Source organism: Pieris brassicae, chromosome 3 (genome assembly GCF_905147105.1).
Source record: "Pieris brassicae chromosome 3, ilPieBrab1.1, whole genome shotgun sequence".
NCBI lineage: Eukaryota > Metazoa > Arthropoda > Insecta > Lepidoptera > Pieridae > Pieris > Pieris brassicae.
In genome coordinates, this window is record NC_059667.1 from 14,297,620 (window position 1) to 14,316,525 (window position 18,906).

Genomic DNA, 18,906 nt, shown 5'->3' on the forward strand with positions numbered 1-18,906 from the left:
ATAAGGCAGTATTCGTAAGAAACGTTGTCGTTCGACGGTTTTGGCTTACTTCTTTCTCACCGATTCCCTCAGCCGAATATCACGAATTAATTTTTCGGATTAATATATAGACACTCGCAAATAACACGTAAACTTAACTCTTTACAATTTTAGCATAGATATCGCATAGATATCGAAGAGTTCGCATTCATCGAGGAAGATAAATTGTACTTACATAAACTTTATCTTTGATCGAACAAAGCTAACGAAGTTTTCCACAGAAATATGAAATTGCTGTAACGTCGAGACAGCTGTTGTTCTTATTTTACATTTATTTTATTAAGAGATAAGGTTTATTTAAGTCACTGAGAATAAGTTCACCTTTGATTAATTTTCTTTTACTTGTTGCGAAGTCAGTAAAATTTTAATAGATAAATAATAAAGGAATATGCGGACTTATCGCTTTTGTGCGATATCTTCCAGGTAATCACCATGAATGTATGGTTGCCCTGAGGTATATAATTTGACCGGTCAAGCTTCAAGACTTGGGGCAAAATTAAAAAGTGTAAGTTTTTGAAGATAAGTACATGGAACATCTATTAAGAAATAAAAATGAAACAGTTTTGCAGCCTGCGACACCAGGTTGTCCGGTATCCTATGGAGTATAGTCCCAGCAAAATAGTGTACATACATGTCTACAATAAAGTCTATTCCATATTACGAAAGAGTTATAGGTAACAAGATAATAATTAAACACCCTTTCCATCATATGTAGTAAAAAGGATCCAATGCTCATTGAATATTTGTCCTTGACATTCTCGAAAATTTTCCCATCACACACATAATAAAATTATTTGAAATCTATGTAAAATAATTTAAATAGGTAAAAAGTAATTGTAAAAAAAAATAACTATACTAAAGTATCGTATATATATATTATATAACTGAAAATATATTAAAGTAGCACAGTTTCCTTATTTTAGTATATACCATTTGATCAAATCATATGTGTATAACTTCTAGTTCTAGTCACTTCTTGTTTTAGTTAAAAATGTAAGCCGCGTGCTTGTGAAGTAGATTGTCATACTCAAACATCTAATTACAGCATATTATGTTCATAAAGTTCCATATATCCTGATCATCTCCTTTTATGAAGTAAAAAATGATATATAATGAATAAAATCTGCATATAATTTTTTTTGTTATTAATGTGTTTGCAAATGAATGCATTATTATTTATAAAAATACCGATTTATATTATTGCAAAAGGAATTTGTCGTTGCCTATGTAGACCATACATTATCCAACAAAGTAGAGACTAACGGCAAATTCCTAATTTATACGACCCGATTAACGAAGTGATCGAACGGGAACAGTCATTTGTTTCAGAGGTTATTTGAGTAAAATTCCCCCGTTCTTGCTGCAAATATATTCAATGGCAATATTCGGGTAAAATCGATTTATGGTCTGATATAGGTTAAACCCCCCTTTGATCTCGCGTAAAGGCAGCGTTAGAACACTATTGGAAAATTAATATTGCGCTCGTGCTAATAGTTTTTAGTTAGGGTTTTACGCAGAAACCAATTTATGTATTAAACATTTTACATGCGTTTATTTTTCTACTAGCACTTCTGTGGGCCATGGTTTTAGTTCTAATGCTATGCACAAACCTCACTTATTAGCAGATTAATAAATCATACTATACATTTTAATAATGTAACAAATATATCGTTCTATTGCAGCCAATTATTGTAAATATCAATTTATAAATAACCATATTATTACCAAATATGAACTTCATATTTAGGCGAGATTTCCTAAATTTTTACAAGAACTCTTAAGTTATATACATATTTGCAAAGATTAGTTACGATTTACAGTTTAAGCGGTAATCACACAATTGTATTTATAGAGTATAAAATTAATAGATGTTTAGTAATTTAGTATAGATAAATTGTAATTTATAGAGCTTTACACAGAAAATAATTATTAGATCATGTTACTGCACGCAAGTAAACAATAATATTATAGGGTAAAGACCGCGGTATCATTTAGCATCAGGTAAATTCTATAAAAATATATTTTTCTAAGAGCTGTGGAATTTTATAATCGGGATAGGTTTTCTATATTCTAACGCTATGGCCTTGGTGCCTTTCATTTGTTATTATTTAACTCGGTTCGATGACAATTTTAAGCACAGATATATCATTATCAAGGGCTAATTCAAATTAAAAGAATCTAATCTAATTAAAAATATATTTCACTTACAGTCTACAGTAACTAGAGTAGTAGTAGTCACTTAGAGTCTACACGAAGTGTTTGACTCAGTATTATTGGTGGAAGACACCGTTCTTCATAACGTTCATAAGACGTGCAAGTCATTGTAATGCTATAATGGATATGGATCTAGAAACCAACTCCTAATTTTTGCACCAAGAATCTATTTTAGACAGGGAACATTTTGATTCTAATCAGGGCCGTACTGGCATTTCCTTTCTATTCAAATTTACGTTTTTTGTATTTATTTTTATAACAATAATTATAGTCCTAAGTGGACTCAGAATGGTACGTGGTAAAATGATATATAATGTTTTTAGGCACTTACTGACCTGGTAGTGATACTAAATAATTGTAAGATAGTATTATTAAACGTGGATTTTGATAAAGTAAATTAAGACATCTTTGGTCCATAAATTTTGTTTATTATTATCTTCTGTCGATTTCTTTGTTTGGTCAGTGGTATTAAGAAAATATAATTTCAATAAACACAAATAATATTATAAGTGCTTATATAACCCTGACATTACCCCAAAAAACATTCAGAATTTCGAAGTTTTTGGAGCTTGCAGAGTTATTGTCTGCTTGTTATCTGAATAAATGATTACCAGTATACAATTCACTTAGATAAGACCGTTTTGTGCGGTATTTTAGGCAGTTGACAATACCCTGAATAATTTTATAGGTTGTTGTTATTTCATCGAATCTGTGTCTGGGTAATTTTAATATGGGTCTAGCCCCAAATATTAGGTCCTTACATATGAAATTAGCATTTTGTATGGGAGGAACAAAAAGTCGAATATTTTTAAATATAATACATATATACAATACATTTAATTAATCAAAGTATGAACCATTGTTTTCTATGCACTTTTGCCATCTCATAGGTAGTTCATTGATCCCTTTACTAAAAAAAACAGTCGGACGGGAACCAATAAAATCTGTGAAGGCGATTTGGACTGCCCCATCAGAGTTAATTTTTTTCCCTTGCAAGAAGTTGTCCAAATTTCGAAAAAAATGGTAATCTGTTGGAGCAAGGTCCGGGGGGTACGGAGGATGTCTTAGACATTCCAATTGAAGCTCTTCTGATTTGGTAGCCCTCTGTTGTGCAGTGTGTGGTCTAGCGTTGTCGTGAAATAGCAGTGGCGTGGAGCGATTGACCAGCCTAGGTTGTTTAGCCGCTAGCTTTTCCATCATGGTTTGCAATTGCTGACAATAGACATCAGCCGTAATAGTCTGGCCAGATTTGAGAAAACTGCAATGAACAATACCGGCACTAGTCCACCAAACGCTTACAAGTAACTTTTTTGGGGTTACTTTTCGCTTGGGGCAGGATTTGGCTGGCTGGCCATTGCGCTGAGCGCTTCCGATTATCGTAAAGAATCCAGTTTTCATCACAGGTAATGATTCGGTTTAAAATACCTTCATTATTGTGCCGGTTCAGTAATGTAACGCAGCAGTCGACGCGCGTTTGCCGGTTTGCTTCAGTCAATTCGTGAGCTACCCACCTTTCAAGCTTTTTAATCTTCCCAATTTGCTTCAAGTGAATTAAAACAGTTTTATCACTAACACCGCAGCCTGCAGCTAACTCGGACGTGGTTTGCGATGGATCCGCTTCCACAATAGCCTTCAATACTTCATTATCAACTTGGGTCTCAGGCCGTCCACGGGGCTTGTTCTGCAGGTCGAAATTTCCAGAACGAAAACGTTGGAACCAAAAACGAACTGTGTTTTCTTTTGCAACATGACCGCCATACACATCTTTCACCCTTCGGGTCGTTTCCGCAGCACTAGTGCCACGGCGGAACTCGTACTCGTAAATAATGCGATACTTTAAGTTTACCATTTTGTAAAATGAGTGACGCAAATAAATAGCTGTACAAATTTTAATTTGGAATTCCTTACCAAAGAGGAGAACATCGTGATTAAAGTGGCCAGTACGAAATACGCCAATTTCATATGTAAGGACCTAATACATTGTATCTGTGTAGTGCACTTAACTTAACTTTTACTTCTTAACTTTTATATTGAAAAAAGTTTGAATTAAAAAAAGGCCTGATACTAATATTTTCTTATTGTAATGTAATTAAATTATATAATGGAATAACTGTATCATTCATGTTTGAAGTCCCGTTATCCGTTATTGTGCATGGAGCAGCCAAATTTCAGGTTTACGATTTGTAACGAAGGAGATGATAATTCTGTTCGAGTTTTTTAAATACACTCACCTAGGACATCGACACACCCAATCTGCTTCTTCATAGTGCTTGTATTAATTTGGCACATGTAGCAGCCACGGTCTTCAATTTTCAAAGGTCGTATGTGCAGCTGCCAGGACGAGGGAGAGTCGTTGGTGACGGCATACCGCGAACTGTGCGTTACTAACCGTGTATGAAGGGTCAGTATTGTCTGATCGTCGGCTCGTATCCACGCTACCTATAAATTAATTAGAATATAGAACAGGTGTTGAGAAAACTTTTGACAAAATTAGAACATCGAATGAAGACATAACCATTTTATGCTCGTATTTTTTTTCAGTCAGTTCGTTACAATACATTTACAATAACGAATGTTAGAAATACTAAGCATACGGTTCGTGGGTCAACAGAATGCTTTGTAAATAATGATAGAAGATACTATATTTAATATATGACTCTTATACAACAAAATAATGCTTATTAATTAAATGCTATGCAAAAATGCTGACGAGATTGCCTGCGACTCTCGCGATTTAGGTAATCGCCACGCTCATGCGAGTATAACTATACCTTTAAAATAAATAATTATAGAAATTATATAATTAACGCATTCATTACGTTTGAAAAATCGAGTATTTTAATCAGAATTATTTCCAGTCTTATTACACTAAACTACTTCTCTCTTTTATAAATTGTGTTTATGATATTAGTACTATCTCTATTATGAGTGTGCCAAGCATGTTAAATTTAACGAAAGACGAATTTATAAACCACTTTCGTTTTCTTAGTTAAAAATACGACGGTGCAAAGTCGAAAATGCTTTTCGTGAAATAACGTTCTATTCACAAAAGTTTTTGTTTTTCTAATTAAGGATACAGTGATATAGTTAAAGCGGTGCAATAAGGTTTAGTTTGTTCATAGTTAGATATAATCTAATTTGTTGCTAAATAAACCTTTAAGGTCTCTGCAGTCAGGCTATGGAATTTAATTCCCGTCCCTATAAGCTTAGCTCCTTCTCTATCTTCCTTTAAACTTCTTTCGTACCAACATTCCCAGCCCACATCGTATCGCTAGCTTTCGTACTAACTACTAAATGACGTGAGCCTGATCTTAAAATATCGTGATAAATGTGCACTTTTTACTTTTTATTTTTCATGTATCCTTTTTTAGTTTAGTTTGCCTTTTTTGTTCTTTTTTAGTTTTGTCTTAATAACTATATGTAATATGTATTTTTGCATCGCATGCCTACCTTATCTAATTGAATACATTTTTTCTCACAGTGGTTGCCTGGAGATCGCTCGAAAGCGATAACGCCGCCAGTTGCCCACCTCACATTTAATTATGTTACATCTCTATACTGTAATGCAACGAATACATAAAGAACAAATCCCGCCCACGTACCATTTAAAAAAAAATATTTTTATCCATAATTGTCCAAAAATGTGTGTTACTTTTTACGCCTATAGAGATCCAAATAGATTCGGAAAGGCTTCCGGCATTTTATAACGAACCAAACGAGGTTTTTACGATTTATTCGAAAATACTAACCTTTAGAAAGCAATGACTTAAACATTATGAAGTGTTTTATTTTATGAAATTTAAATGGATCTCAACGACGTCTAACAAAATTATTTAAAAAAAAAATATTTCAAATTTATAAGGATAACAATTTATGTAATTACACAATTTAATTGTATTTTAATTTTTAGTGTTCTAATGAACTTGTCATAAAATCTCTTTGGCTATTTGTATTTAACTGGTTTTGGTATCATTAAAAGTTTTAATGTTAAAGAAGATTCCAAATTCAAATTAGGAAAATGTGTGATTTTTATTTATTTTTTGTACTGTCAAGATATGAGTGAATCTCATAAAGAAATTTGATACATTTTAAAATTTTACTACAAAAAAGGTAAAAATGCAACGCAAGTCGTGAAAAAAAGTTGCGATGTTTATGGACCTAATGCACTGTCTGTGAGAGTAGCACAGATTTGGTTTAAGCGTTTTCAATCCTAAATTTTGATGTCAAAGATGCAGGTCGCTCTGGTCACCTTACCATTTTTGAAGAAGTTTATAACTGGTGATGAAAAGTAGATCACGTACGACAAGAACGTGCGAAAAAGGTCGTGGTCAAAGGCCGGTCAGGCTTCACAGAGTGTAGCGGAACCCGGGTTAACTCGCAACAAGGTGATGCTGTGTGTGTTGTGGGATTGGAAGGGCATTATTCATTATAAAATGTTACCACCAGGCAGGAAAGTCGATTCTGAACTCAACTGCAAACAACTGAGATTAAAGCAAGAAGTTGAGAGAAAACGGCCAGAATAAATCAACAGAAGGGGTGTGGTTTTTCATCATGATAACGCTCACACATATTTAGCCACTGAGCAAAAATTAAGAGCTTGAGCTTGGCTGGGAGGCTTTAATGCTTCCGTCGTATAGTCCTAAACTTCAGATATCCATCTGTTTTGGTCTCTTCAGAATTCTTTAGGCAGTGTCAGGTTAACATCACGAGAGGACTGCCAAAACCAATTGTCGCGGTATTTTGATCAGAAGACCCAAAATTTCTATAGCAATGGAATCATGTCCGATATTACCTATAAGATGGCAAAAAGTTATCGAACAAAATGGTACCTACATACTTCAGTTAAATGTAAATAAACTATAATAAAAAATGTTGTGAATTTTGTAAAAAAATGCGATGTTAAACTTCTCGATTTTAAGTAAATATATTATATAGAATTTTAACTCTAAAAAATGATATGATATTTATCTTCGGAAATAATAAAATAGAGTTAAGGTTTAATTTGTATTCGTAAATTATTTATTACATATATATTTGCCCAAGTCCTAATATATGTAAATAAATAGAGTACATTTTCAAGCTTGAGCTTTTCTCATGCAATGTATTGGCATCGAGGTATATAGTGGAAATGCCAGCATTAAGTGGAATCAAATTTTTTAAAATTTGTTATATATTTCTGTTTAACGATAAATGTATCTATAACGTATACGAAGCATAAATGTACATTGTGTTATCTAAATGAATAAAATTGGAGCAATCCTACATACAGCTAACATAAATAAATGTTGCAAAAAACAATAACTTACCTTAAAATATAATAACTAAAATATATTATTAAATGGAGTCCCTTTAGGCAAGGTTCCGAAGATAATGGCAAAGTTCCCGTTTTGAATAGCTAGACTAATTCTTTGTCCGAGGTAGCTGCCAACTCTTTGGTCTCCTGTGATGTCGACTAACCTAACGTATAATATCTTTGATAAGATATACGAATTCTGTCATTAACTGCGTACTGTTTATCAATGTCGAATTTGCTATTTTCAGCTACATTAGTTCAGGATTAGTGGTTTAAACCTATTTCTAAATTCGAAATGATCTAGGCTTAGTGGTTTTGTTGCTTAGCGGTCTGAAATGGTCAAATATAGTTAAATGTTTCGGGATAGTTATCGCTAAGTTTTATAATATATATCTGTTAATATCCTACCCTAAAAAGGTTTTTTATAGTAGTAAATAACTTCAATGATACAACTCGCGTTTGTTAGTGAGAACTTATACACTAAATGACTTTATGTTTATTATTAATCCTAACTATCAAACATACAATATTTAAAATTTTCTTAACCTTCTTACATATTAATCATAAAATAATTAAAAATTTGATAAAAATAAAATGGAAACGAATTTAAAAAGTTTGGTTCCTGTGGCGTACCTTTAAAGCTGGCAGCATTTCCTCGCTGTATTGCGATATTTATTCGTTGCACGAGGAAAGCACCAGGTCTGGGGTCTCCGGTAATATCTACCAGGTATCAACTTAAATCTTTAATTAGTGCCTGTGCACTTGAACCCCGTGGCCCAAGAGTCTCTACCCCAAAGGGGACAAAATCGAAGTTGGAGGAAAGACTCTTATTTTTAAGACCTTTATTACTTTCCGCATGAGCCTCCGCCCCAGCTTTTTTGCTTGTCCACTACATTAGTTGACAGAGAATACATATAAGTATAAAGATGACAAAAAAAATAGGTTTAGGTGAGCCATCCCACTAGAAATAGTATTTATATATTAATGCTCATATTGTCACATAGAAAATATGTAATTAAAAACAATGAAAAATATTTTTTCATTGTTTATGGACATAAGAATTACTATTTGTAGAAAGAATAAAAAGTTTACATTATTAGCGTATATTCCAATAACATAAGGCTTGTTGTGTTCTCTTGAAATTATTATAGCTTGTATGATTACATTAATAAATATTGAAATGGAGGGTAAATTTAATTCAGATGAACTAGAAATGATTATTTAATATTCAAGATTACTTTGTTTGTTAACTCAGTTCAGAAATACTGCAGAAAGCAAATGAGGGAAAAATAAAATGACGTAACAAGCCGACGATATTATGCAAATGGATTTAATGGTTGAACGACTGATGTTTCAAATTGAAAGAACATTCGAGTGATTCGAAGAAAAAGATTTTTAATTTCAATAATTGTTGAATGGAACAATGTAATAGTTATAACGAGGAATAATTTTACTTCTTTGTAAAACTTTAATTTTTAACTAAATTATGTTGATTTTTAAATAAAGAGGCATAGTGTACCTTAGTACTTAGTACCTAGTACCTTCTAATATACAATCAATGACCAAATTTTAAACTGAGAGGTTTTTATGACGTCAACTTGAAAGCACGATGTGACTCATATCGTTTATAACCTAGTTAGGAAATCTCGTTATTCATATTTAAAACAAAAGATAAAAACAACACAAAACACTTTTTCAGAAATATACAGTATGACCATAAAATTTCTGAAGGCAGGTTTCTGAACATGACTTTAATATCCTCGTTTGAAAGATAGTGCTACCACTTATTTAACAACGTGCAATCTAGACCAGAATATTGCACATAACATGCAAATAGGCGAATGTAAACTGTATTCAATAAACAATAATTAAATTTTGTATGAAACGACAGATACCTCAGAGAAACCGTTCAAATAAATCAAAACAGGGCTTACTAATTGTTATCGGTTACCTAGTTAATTGAAAAATAACGATCAGTCGTTGTATGAGTTTTAATTATAATTTGTATTACTTACGCCAAATGCTTTCAAAAGGCAAATAAAAATTAAATGATGTGACATAAGTTTGTTAAAAGACTTTCCTGTTTGTATCGCAATGAATTAATCAAACCTTTGATGTCAAAGGAATTTTCTTTTGTTCTATTTGTAAGGCAATTTGTAGCTGTTAAACAGAAGACAGAAACATAAGAAATTACATATTTCCCCACTTCCATTATTATACTGTTTTTCTTGAAGTTTTTTTTTTATAATTTATTTCATAGTAAAAATGCTGATGTTTCTTGTGTTAATTGATTGCTCGTCTTGAAATGAATACCTTTAAACTACGAACTTTAGTTACATAAGAGTATATAAATTTTTATATTGAATTCTGAAAAGCTTTGCGACTTAAATACATGAACTATTGCTATGACAAAGGTAAGAATATGTCTAATGGAAGAAAAAGTTTGGAAGGCTCACATAATTCATGTTACCCAGAAAAGTTAATAAAGTAATAAATCCTCTGAAATATTGGATCAGAGCTAAAAGGTCCAATAAGTTCGCATTATATTTGAGAAGGTCGCGCTAAAGTAAAGTTATAATATACTATACCTATCTAAGATTTAAAAAACTTGCCTCATTTTCACGCAAAGAAATAGTTTATAATTTAAATTAGGACAGCAATTGTAAATTTTTAAAACTTTTTTATAATTAGTTTTTACTCCATCTAACTACCAACCAATGAATAAACCATGGACTAAATTTTATTTTGTATCTATCGATATTGTCAATAGTCTCGGAAATTTGTAGTTATATATCTAGCTAGTTTAGCAAAGGATGATGAAAAACGGAAATATTCATAGCTCAAATATAGTTTTGATTGTATTTGCTCTACCGAAGTGAAAGATATAACATACTTAGATGCACCGTGGGAAAACGTGACCTAATTAATTTTTACATTTAATTAAGAAGTTATAACGCTGTAAATCAAATAAAATGTCAGCGTACAGTGTTTTAAAAGTCAAATAAGGTAAAACTATACACATTTCAAAAAAATATTATTTAAACGGTATATTAAGGACATATATGTTTAGCTATCCATCAGCGAAACTACTGAATACACAGGCTTAAACATATTAACTACTATTATGAGTATTATGGATTAATTACTGCAAATTTTCGTATTTTTTGCAATGACTTGCAAAGTTTGTATCCGCGCAACTTGTACATCATTTTAGTTCTGTAGTAACTGACCAACCCATCCATTAGTAGCCATTGTTCGTATCCATATCGTATTATTAAATTAGCGCTTGCTATGCAACCAAAATATTTTTTACGTCGCTTTACCTTATTATAACTGCATTAAAATTTAATGCGTTATTCAAAACAAGTAAACGTAATTAAGTCTTTATTATTCTTGTCAGTGGTGTGTTTATACATGTTATATATGTGGTCAGTTTATTCATTAATAAACTGACGACATGAGGGGAGTATCTACATAACATGAAATTTACTTTAATTCCTAAGTGAAATCATACAACAATTTAAATTTTAAAGCTTCCACAATTAAAGCTCTCAAATAATAATCATCCCCATTTCATCTCGTTACAAATAACTCGTGAATAAAAGACGAATTGTGAAAAATGGACGTACTAATGCTCACCTTCTATGAATTTTTTATCTATCCGGCATAATAAAAGCGGAATTTTGAATGGGAAATAGAACGAGATATATTAGGGCGAGGTGTCAGCTTAAATTATTGAGATTAAAAAGCAGGATCCAAGGAAATGTAACGAACGCAAAAACATTCCTTACCATTTATCATAGGAAAAATACAATATCCTAAAAGAAATCGCAACTGCTTGTCATCTTCCGTAATCCTACTTTGACAGATCACATCTACCCTGTTCTTTTTGCTTTGTATTAAGAGTACGTAAGCTTAGTTACAAATACGGCGCCAATATCTTTTGTAATGAAGATACATACGACCTTTTCAATATCGATGAGTGGCGATACTTGCAAGTCATCGGGATCATCGCTAAAACAGAGCTTAAATATCATTAGCGTGATAAATCGACTCTTAAAAGACGTAGCCTCGTTTGTCACGAGGGCACTAAATGGCGGCTATTTATGTACCGCTTCAAGTAAAAACAAACGAGTGAACATAAAGTGTTTGGAATTTTGTATTGAAAGATCATTAATTTACCCTCCGCCAATCCTGTCTGCGTCAGCTTTTGGTTCAGACAGGTTCACTTTATCTGTCATTGCGAGTTATTATTAATATTCAGTTTTGATAGCAGCTTTAAATTCAATTTATTAGCAAAATCATCACAATATAAAGCTATACAAGCACAATATAAATATCACCTCTATTGGTAATAAAGTTGCTTAAACTCTTTCGAACTGTGTAAGTAATCATGGAACCGAAGATTATTAAATGAACACAATAAAAAGACGTTTGTAACAGAAATAATTTGCATCGCTTCTTTGATTCGAAAACGTAAGTTAAGCATGTTTAATGTACTTAAATCAGAGCTATGTCACGTCACACATCTAAAAGCGTGTAAATTAAATTTTCATTGCGGAATAACGACTACTCACATATTTTAAAAAGTTTTAAGCAAAAGTTATTAAGCATAAACCTCTTAAGTTACAACTATAGTGACCTTAAAGTTGAACGTTTTCAGGGTTATTCAGCTTGAGAAAGTCTCCACAAGTAATAAAGACAAACTGCATTGTAGAAATAAAAACTCAAGGATGTGGAGGAGATATAGTCTATACTGTCATTAGTTTCATTTGACATATACAGTATTCATTTTACTTTTGACAGTTGACACGCCTGTGAAGTTCTATAATTAAAACCAGATGACTGTCATCCAACTAAACCAAATGCTATCTGCTTTTACAATAGTGGAACGTGCCGTTCCGTCCGATGCATGTCCATTCGGAAATCGAATTGGTTACGCATATAACCTTACCAAAGGAATCGAGCTGTCAAAAGTAAAATGGTATAGACAGGCTCAAGTTTAACGAGTTTTCTCCATCAGAGGTGTATAAACTTGGTAATGGAAGCTTTTCTAATCCAGTTTGTTTCGAGTTAGATTTGAAATGGCTCTGTTCGATTCAATTTTTCAGAGGAAGCAATGTAAGTTGAATGTTTCCGAGAGCTGTTGTATTGGAGTTTTTCGGAATTTAAAAGTTTAATTCGGTAACATATTTATTGGAACGAATCGCTCTGACCTACATAAAGCACGCGCTCATGTCTTGTGTAGCCTATTCGTAAATATTTTTTTAGCATGCTAGTTTTTTCCAAAATTTATTTAGTATATCAGCTTTCTTTGTTGAATTCCAAGTAGATAAAATCACCACAAGAAATGTGGGTTCTCTTAAATAACTGATAAAGTTTTTTTACAACTATTGTAATCTCCGGTAGAGGAAGCTCGATTATTTTAACTTAGTTATTTCTCTAATTTGTGTTTCTTACCTTATAGTCGCCAATATCAGAGACGGAACAAGTGAGCACTGCCTCTCTTCCCAAGGCAACTGTGACGTTATTAATGGGTCGAACGAAGTTAGGCTCCACATCCCTCTGGGAAGCTGTGGGACCGACTCGGCTTAGGGGCGACGTGGTCTGATATCTCATGTTGCTTTTCACCACTGAAAATAGATCTTTTGTAAGTATATATTCATCGGTTTTCTTACTATCACATGATATTATTACTTCCACAGGATTCAATTGTTGTTATCATAGCGTAAATAAATATTAGTTTTAATCAAACATAAGCGGGGTTATATACATATATATAATAAATATAAATAATAAATACCCCCCCCCCCCCCTATATATAAAACTGGTAATTTTTTCACTATTTGAGTTACATTACCGAAGTTTCCACGAATTCCTATTTTTTTTAATAATCTATAGCCACTGACTGATAATCAGGTAAAAGAGTTTCTCGAATCGCTCCAGTAATTTTGAAGCCTACTCAACACAACAATCAAATCTTTCCTCTATATATATGGCTACTTGCAAACCTCTTACAAGGTCTACCTAGTTACAATGTTGTTGTTTTGTTCAAATTCTTAAAAGGCCGGCAACGCACTCGCGAGCCCTCTGGCATTGAGAGTGTCCATGGGCGGCGGTATCACTTAACATCAGGTGAGCCTCCTGCCCGTTTGCCCCCTATTTTATAAAAAAAAAAAAAATATACATATTTAGTGTACAGATTAAAATTTATTGATATTTAAAATTTGATTTTGTTTCTTTTATTTCCATGACTATTATGCGTGAAATATGTTGAATTTATAAGAACGAAAGAAACTTATGTAACTATTGAGATATGTATTTATCGAAAACCCGCCTTCAATATTAACTAATTTCTGTTACCGACAAGTCCTATCAAATTTCTAATGAAACTCCTTTGTTACACGATGAAAGAAAGTTAATTACAACTACTGTACTTGTAAAAGTAGTAAAAGATCTTTAGACGCTATCTATTTTGCCATCATCGAAATCCGTTTAACTTTTTACAGCTGATTTTCTTTCCTTTACTATTGTGTTTTTGATTTCATAGTGGATCAAGACTACATATGTTTATTTTCAAAATAAGAACTGTTAAAGCAGCTGCCAATTTACCACTTATTCGTAAATGTACTATTTGTCCAAATAAAGTCTAGTAAAATACAATTTATAAAATGTAGTATTTAGTAAAAAAACAAAAACTGTAAAGAGCGAGTGATGGGTGTTATACTCAAATAAAACATGTAAAAGTTTTCTTTGATCTTTAAATTGCTTTGAAAGCTAAAACATTCATGTCTTGTTCTAAAACTCAAAGGCTAAGGCATACGACATACAACATTAAACATAGTCAAAAAAATTAATAATCCAGTAACGCTACAACTCTATATGTATCTTGGTCTCAGATTGCATCCAATTCTTTGATCGTTTTTATTTCATAAGCAAGCCAGTTCATTTTTGGATTGGGTGAGACATGACGATTCCCTCATTGAAACAAGTATAATACTTTCTTATAACTATCATTAGTTGGCCATCGTGCTATATAAATGCAACTATAAGAACTACTTTTAATTTACCCTTAAAAATATAATAAAAATAAAATAAAAATATAAATATAAAATATTTTATATTTTCTGCGTAAAACTTTATGAAACTTCACTTTTTAGAATCCCGGATAATTTCTATCAAAATGCTATATAACTTATGTATAATTAAGTGTAGCGCATGTCCAAAGTCTAAAGTATCAGATCTTAAGAATAATAAATTCCAATTTTTCAGTAATTAGTTCGTAATTTTAATGTTAAATGGAGAATATTAACTCTATATAGGTAAGTTCTTAGCTAAGGATAGTAATATATATTACGCTAAGGTATAACATGGACATAGTACGGACATAAATTGGTTTTAGTGCAAGCTTCACCTACATTAGTTTCCGCTTAATATAAACGGACGTAAAGTAATCTACGCTCTGGTAATGCTGGGAATTTAATGAAATTACAAATTAATATTTATTGAGACACGGGTTTTATATTATATTAAATATCTTTTACTGAAACCAATAAACCGATTTCTATAATTATACAGCTTAAACGAAATAATGTGTAATTGTATATAATAAGATGTGTTAGCCCACAAGGGGGCATCGATACATGTGCTGTAATATTGCCACTGTAATAAGTTTGTGATCGATTTTTGCAGACGGTAAACAGCCTTCTGTTCCCGACCGGAAACAATTACTGTTTAACTGCGCTTTCTGGAAATCTCTGGATAGTCATAGTAAACAGTGTCAAGTACAGTGTTAGGTAGACCTATATTGTATATGACTGAACACTAAAGAAGTTGGAAAGGAGTTTCAATCTATGTGAGAGGTTCTAAAGTGATTTTAATCAAAATACACAGAGGCTCAATTTTGAAAGAACGAATTGTATGTAAAAATAACTACGAAGTTGTAGAATGCGGTTTTCCCTAAACGGAAATTCGCTTCGAGACTAAACGCGGACTATGATCCCGTATGTCAAAATCGAATGCATTTTTCTCGACTCTGAATTTTACTTTTACTTTTTTTAACATGCCCGTTACAGACCCAGTAGGAAATTGTCATTTCTATAGCGGTAAATTTGTACTTAATGGTACCAACTACTATTTCGTTGTAATGGTCAAACCAGTTGTTCTACAATCTTTTTTTAAATCTGTGTTTCATGATCAGTTGTTTATCTAATAGGCAAATACCATACCATAGGTGACCAGCTTCCTGTGCCTGATACACGCCGCGGACTTTTTGCGTCTAATGCAAGCCGGTTTCCTCACAATGTTTTCTGTCACCGTGCAAGCGGACGTAAAATGCGCGCACAGACAGAAAGTCTAGTGGTTCTCAGGGGTTCGATTCGCATTCTAAAGCCACTAACTAGGCTAACACTGCTCTTATCATTTATAATATTACTAAAATATAAATAAAAGATTGATAGACCGATGTTGAGGTTGAAAATAAAATTATAAATAGCTGTTTAAGTAATGAAACCCCAAGAATATAATTTAATTTCACAGTTCTGCGAATACATTTTCACAATTTTCACGACCCGAAGATGTGAATCATATTTATTACATTCCTATTATAAAGTTAATTAAGGCTTAGGTGACGTCAAATTATAATTACAGCTGTAATATTTGCTGGAAATTAAACGAATCATTCAGAGTTTTCTCCTAAACATATAAATTAATCGTTAAATTATGAATGATTTGTCACATTTTGTTAAAGTCAGAGTGAGTCAAAAACACATAAAGAGTAAAATTTATTATTGTCTGTGAGTATTATCTACATTTCTAGACTCGTCTATAAATAATAAAACCTATACCTATATATATACAGAAAATTACAACAATCGTTTACATAATAATATACATTGTAGAATGTAAATCTCTGATAAAATAAAATAACCTCATGGCAATATACAAAAGCAAATTCTACATTGAATGGCGATATATCCAAAAACATATTTTAAAAAATCAAGAAGGCAACAATAAACCATTCAGACTGAATTGTATTTTATCAAGAATGGTAAAATACACTTTAATGCTATTAAATAGTGACGAAAATCGAGAATTCGAGACTAAAAATTACACAAATTTGCTCTATGCTCATGAATTTCGTAATTAAATAAATCAACTGAATAACTGCATAGGAAAACACAACTGAGTTGGTGCGTCAACACCCAATTGGTCGCCTCTATAATCAAGATCGGCCACAGACTCACGCAGCCATACAAGAGGAATTCGTAAAATACAATACGTGTGTTGTTAGGACTTCAGTGTATTTGAAGTCGGTTAATAAGTCGGAAATTAAGTTGTATTTCTTTGTCTTGTTTTATGTTATGGTAAGCGGCGTGTTGGTGGAAAGAAAGAAAACATGGTTGAGTAACGTTAGGGCATGGACGGTTACTGCGACTATTAAGGAGTTGCTGCATCTGGCACTGGGCAAGAAACGCTCCACCAGACTGACGCCCAGCTTTTAGTAACGCGAGGCACCAAAAGATGTTTTATATCCATACATAAATTTTTTTTAATAGTTTCATTATTATTTTTGGTTAGTGTGTTGCGTAATAGGTGAATGTGTCACTCCAAGATTGTATGGGCCGCCTTTAAAATCAGTGTTGTTGATGACAGTAGCTTTAAGCCCTTTTCTTTGTTATAGGAATTCAGTATTTATTTTGTAAGTATGTTGAATGAAATAAAGATATCTTTAAAAGAGGGTTAATTCTTCGAACTTTTGGGGTTTTTATAAAGAACATTTGCCTTATAATGATTGTTATTCTTTGAGGCCGATTTCCTAGTATTTTATGAGTGGGCGTTCAATCGAGAAAGTTGTTTAGTCTTACATCAAAAGAAAGTTTCAGGAAAAATTATCCATTATAATTATACCAAAGCAATTTAATTAAATAACGCTAACACTTCAAGAACGTTTTAATATTTGGGAATTATAATCTTTGATAAACTTTTTGATACTGTACACGATGTTACCTAGGTAACACTGAAAATGTTTAGAAAATGGAAAACGGCTAAATGTAGGAAGTTGCCAATGCTAATACTTTTATTGTTCCTCTCTACACATCGACGCATTCGATGGACACTGAGAAAAGCTGTGAGCCCATTCTTCCTTAGTAGTCTCTTCTATGGCATTTTCGTACGCTTTCACCGCATCTTCAGGGCTCGTAAAGCGAATACCTCGAATTTTATCTTTGGTTCTCGGGAATAAATGAAAGTCGTAGGGTGCCAGGTCACGACTGTATGGCGGATGACTCTTTGTCTCGATACCTGCCATAGTGAAATATCCATCTTCAATTTAATTTCAAAGATTCTTTATTTTGTTACACAAAAATTTATAGTGATCCATATCCAGTGTACATTATTTCCTGGAATGTAACAAACTTATAACTACAAAAGTTTTTAAAGCCGTTTTGCTTTTTAAAAAATTTATTAATCAGATAATACTAAAGTTATAATGTTTGGAAAGGTTTAACAATAACAAGCTAAATTTAACAATATAAACTACCTAAGAACTATGCAATCTTTAGATGAGATTTGCATTTTTGACATGTCTAGATTGAATAACTAAAAAAAATACGGTAGCACTGAAAACAAAAGAGTGGACGGTAAGCAATCACAATAGGAACAGTCACCCGCTAAGGCTAGCGCGAGCATAGGTCACGTAACGCACGCGCATTCCAGCTCTACATCTTTAAATATTAGGTCCTTACATATGAAATTGGCGTTTTGTATGGGAGGAACAAAAAGTCGAATATTTTTAAATATAATACATTTAATTAATTAAAGTATGAGCCATTGTTTTCTATGCACTTTTGCCATCTCATAGGTCTCATTGATCCCTTTACTAAAAAAACCAGTCGGACGGGAATCAATCTACTATCACTAGTCTACCAAACGCTTACAAGTAACTTTTTTGGGGTTAATTTTCGCTTGGGGCAGGATTTGGCTGGATGGCCAGGATCCAACCATTGCGCTGAGCGCTTCCGATTATCGTTAAGAATCCATTTTTCATCACAGATAATGATTCGGTTTAAAATACATTCATTATTGTGCCGGTTCAGTAATGTAACGCAGCAGTCGACGCGCGTTTGCCGGTTTGCTTCAGTCAATTCGTGAGGTTGCTTCAAGTGAATTAAAACAGTTTTATCACTAACACCGCAGCCTGCAGCTAACTCGGACGTAGTTTGCGATAGATCCGCTTCCACAATAGCCTTCAATACTTCATTATCAACTCAGGCCGTCCACGGGGCTTGTTCTGCAGGTCGAAATTTCCAGAACGAAAACGTTGGAACCAAAAACGAACTGTGTTTTCTTTTGCAACATGA

The 18,906-nt window shown here is 32.7% G+C and overlaps 1 protein-coding gene across 1 annotated transcript in view; it reads right to left on the reverse strand.

Moving 5' to 3' along the window:
* The window catches only part of LOC123707795 (lachesin-like), a 71,126-nt gene that overhangs the window by 17,030 nt on the left and 35,190 nt on the right, over positions 1-18,906 (reverse strand). Inside the window, exons 3-4 of the mRNA XM_045658133.1 lie at positions 13,007-13,179; positions 4,485-4,692 (exon numbers count right to left, since the gene is read on the reverse strand). Of these exons, the coding sequence (XP_045514089.1) occupies positions 4,485-4,692; positions 13,007-13,179 (381 nt within the window). The remainder of the gene's footprint in view (positions 1-4,484; positions 4,693-13,006; positions 13,180-18,906) is intronic.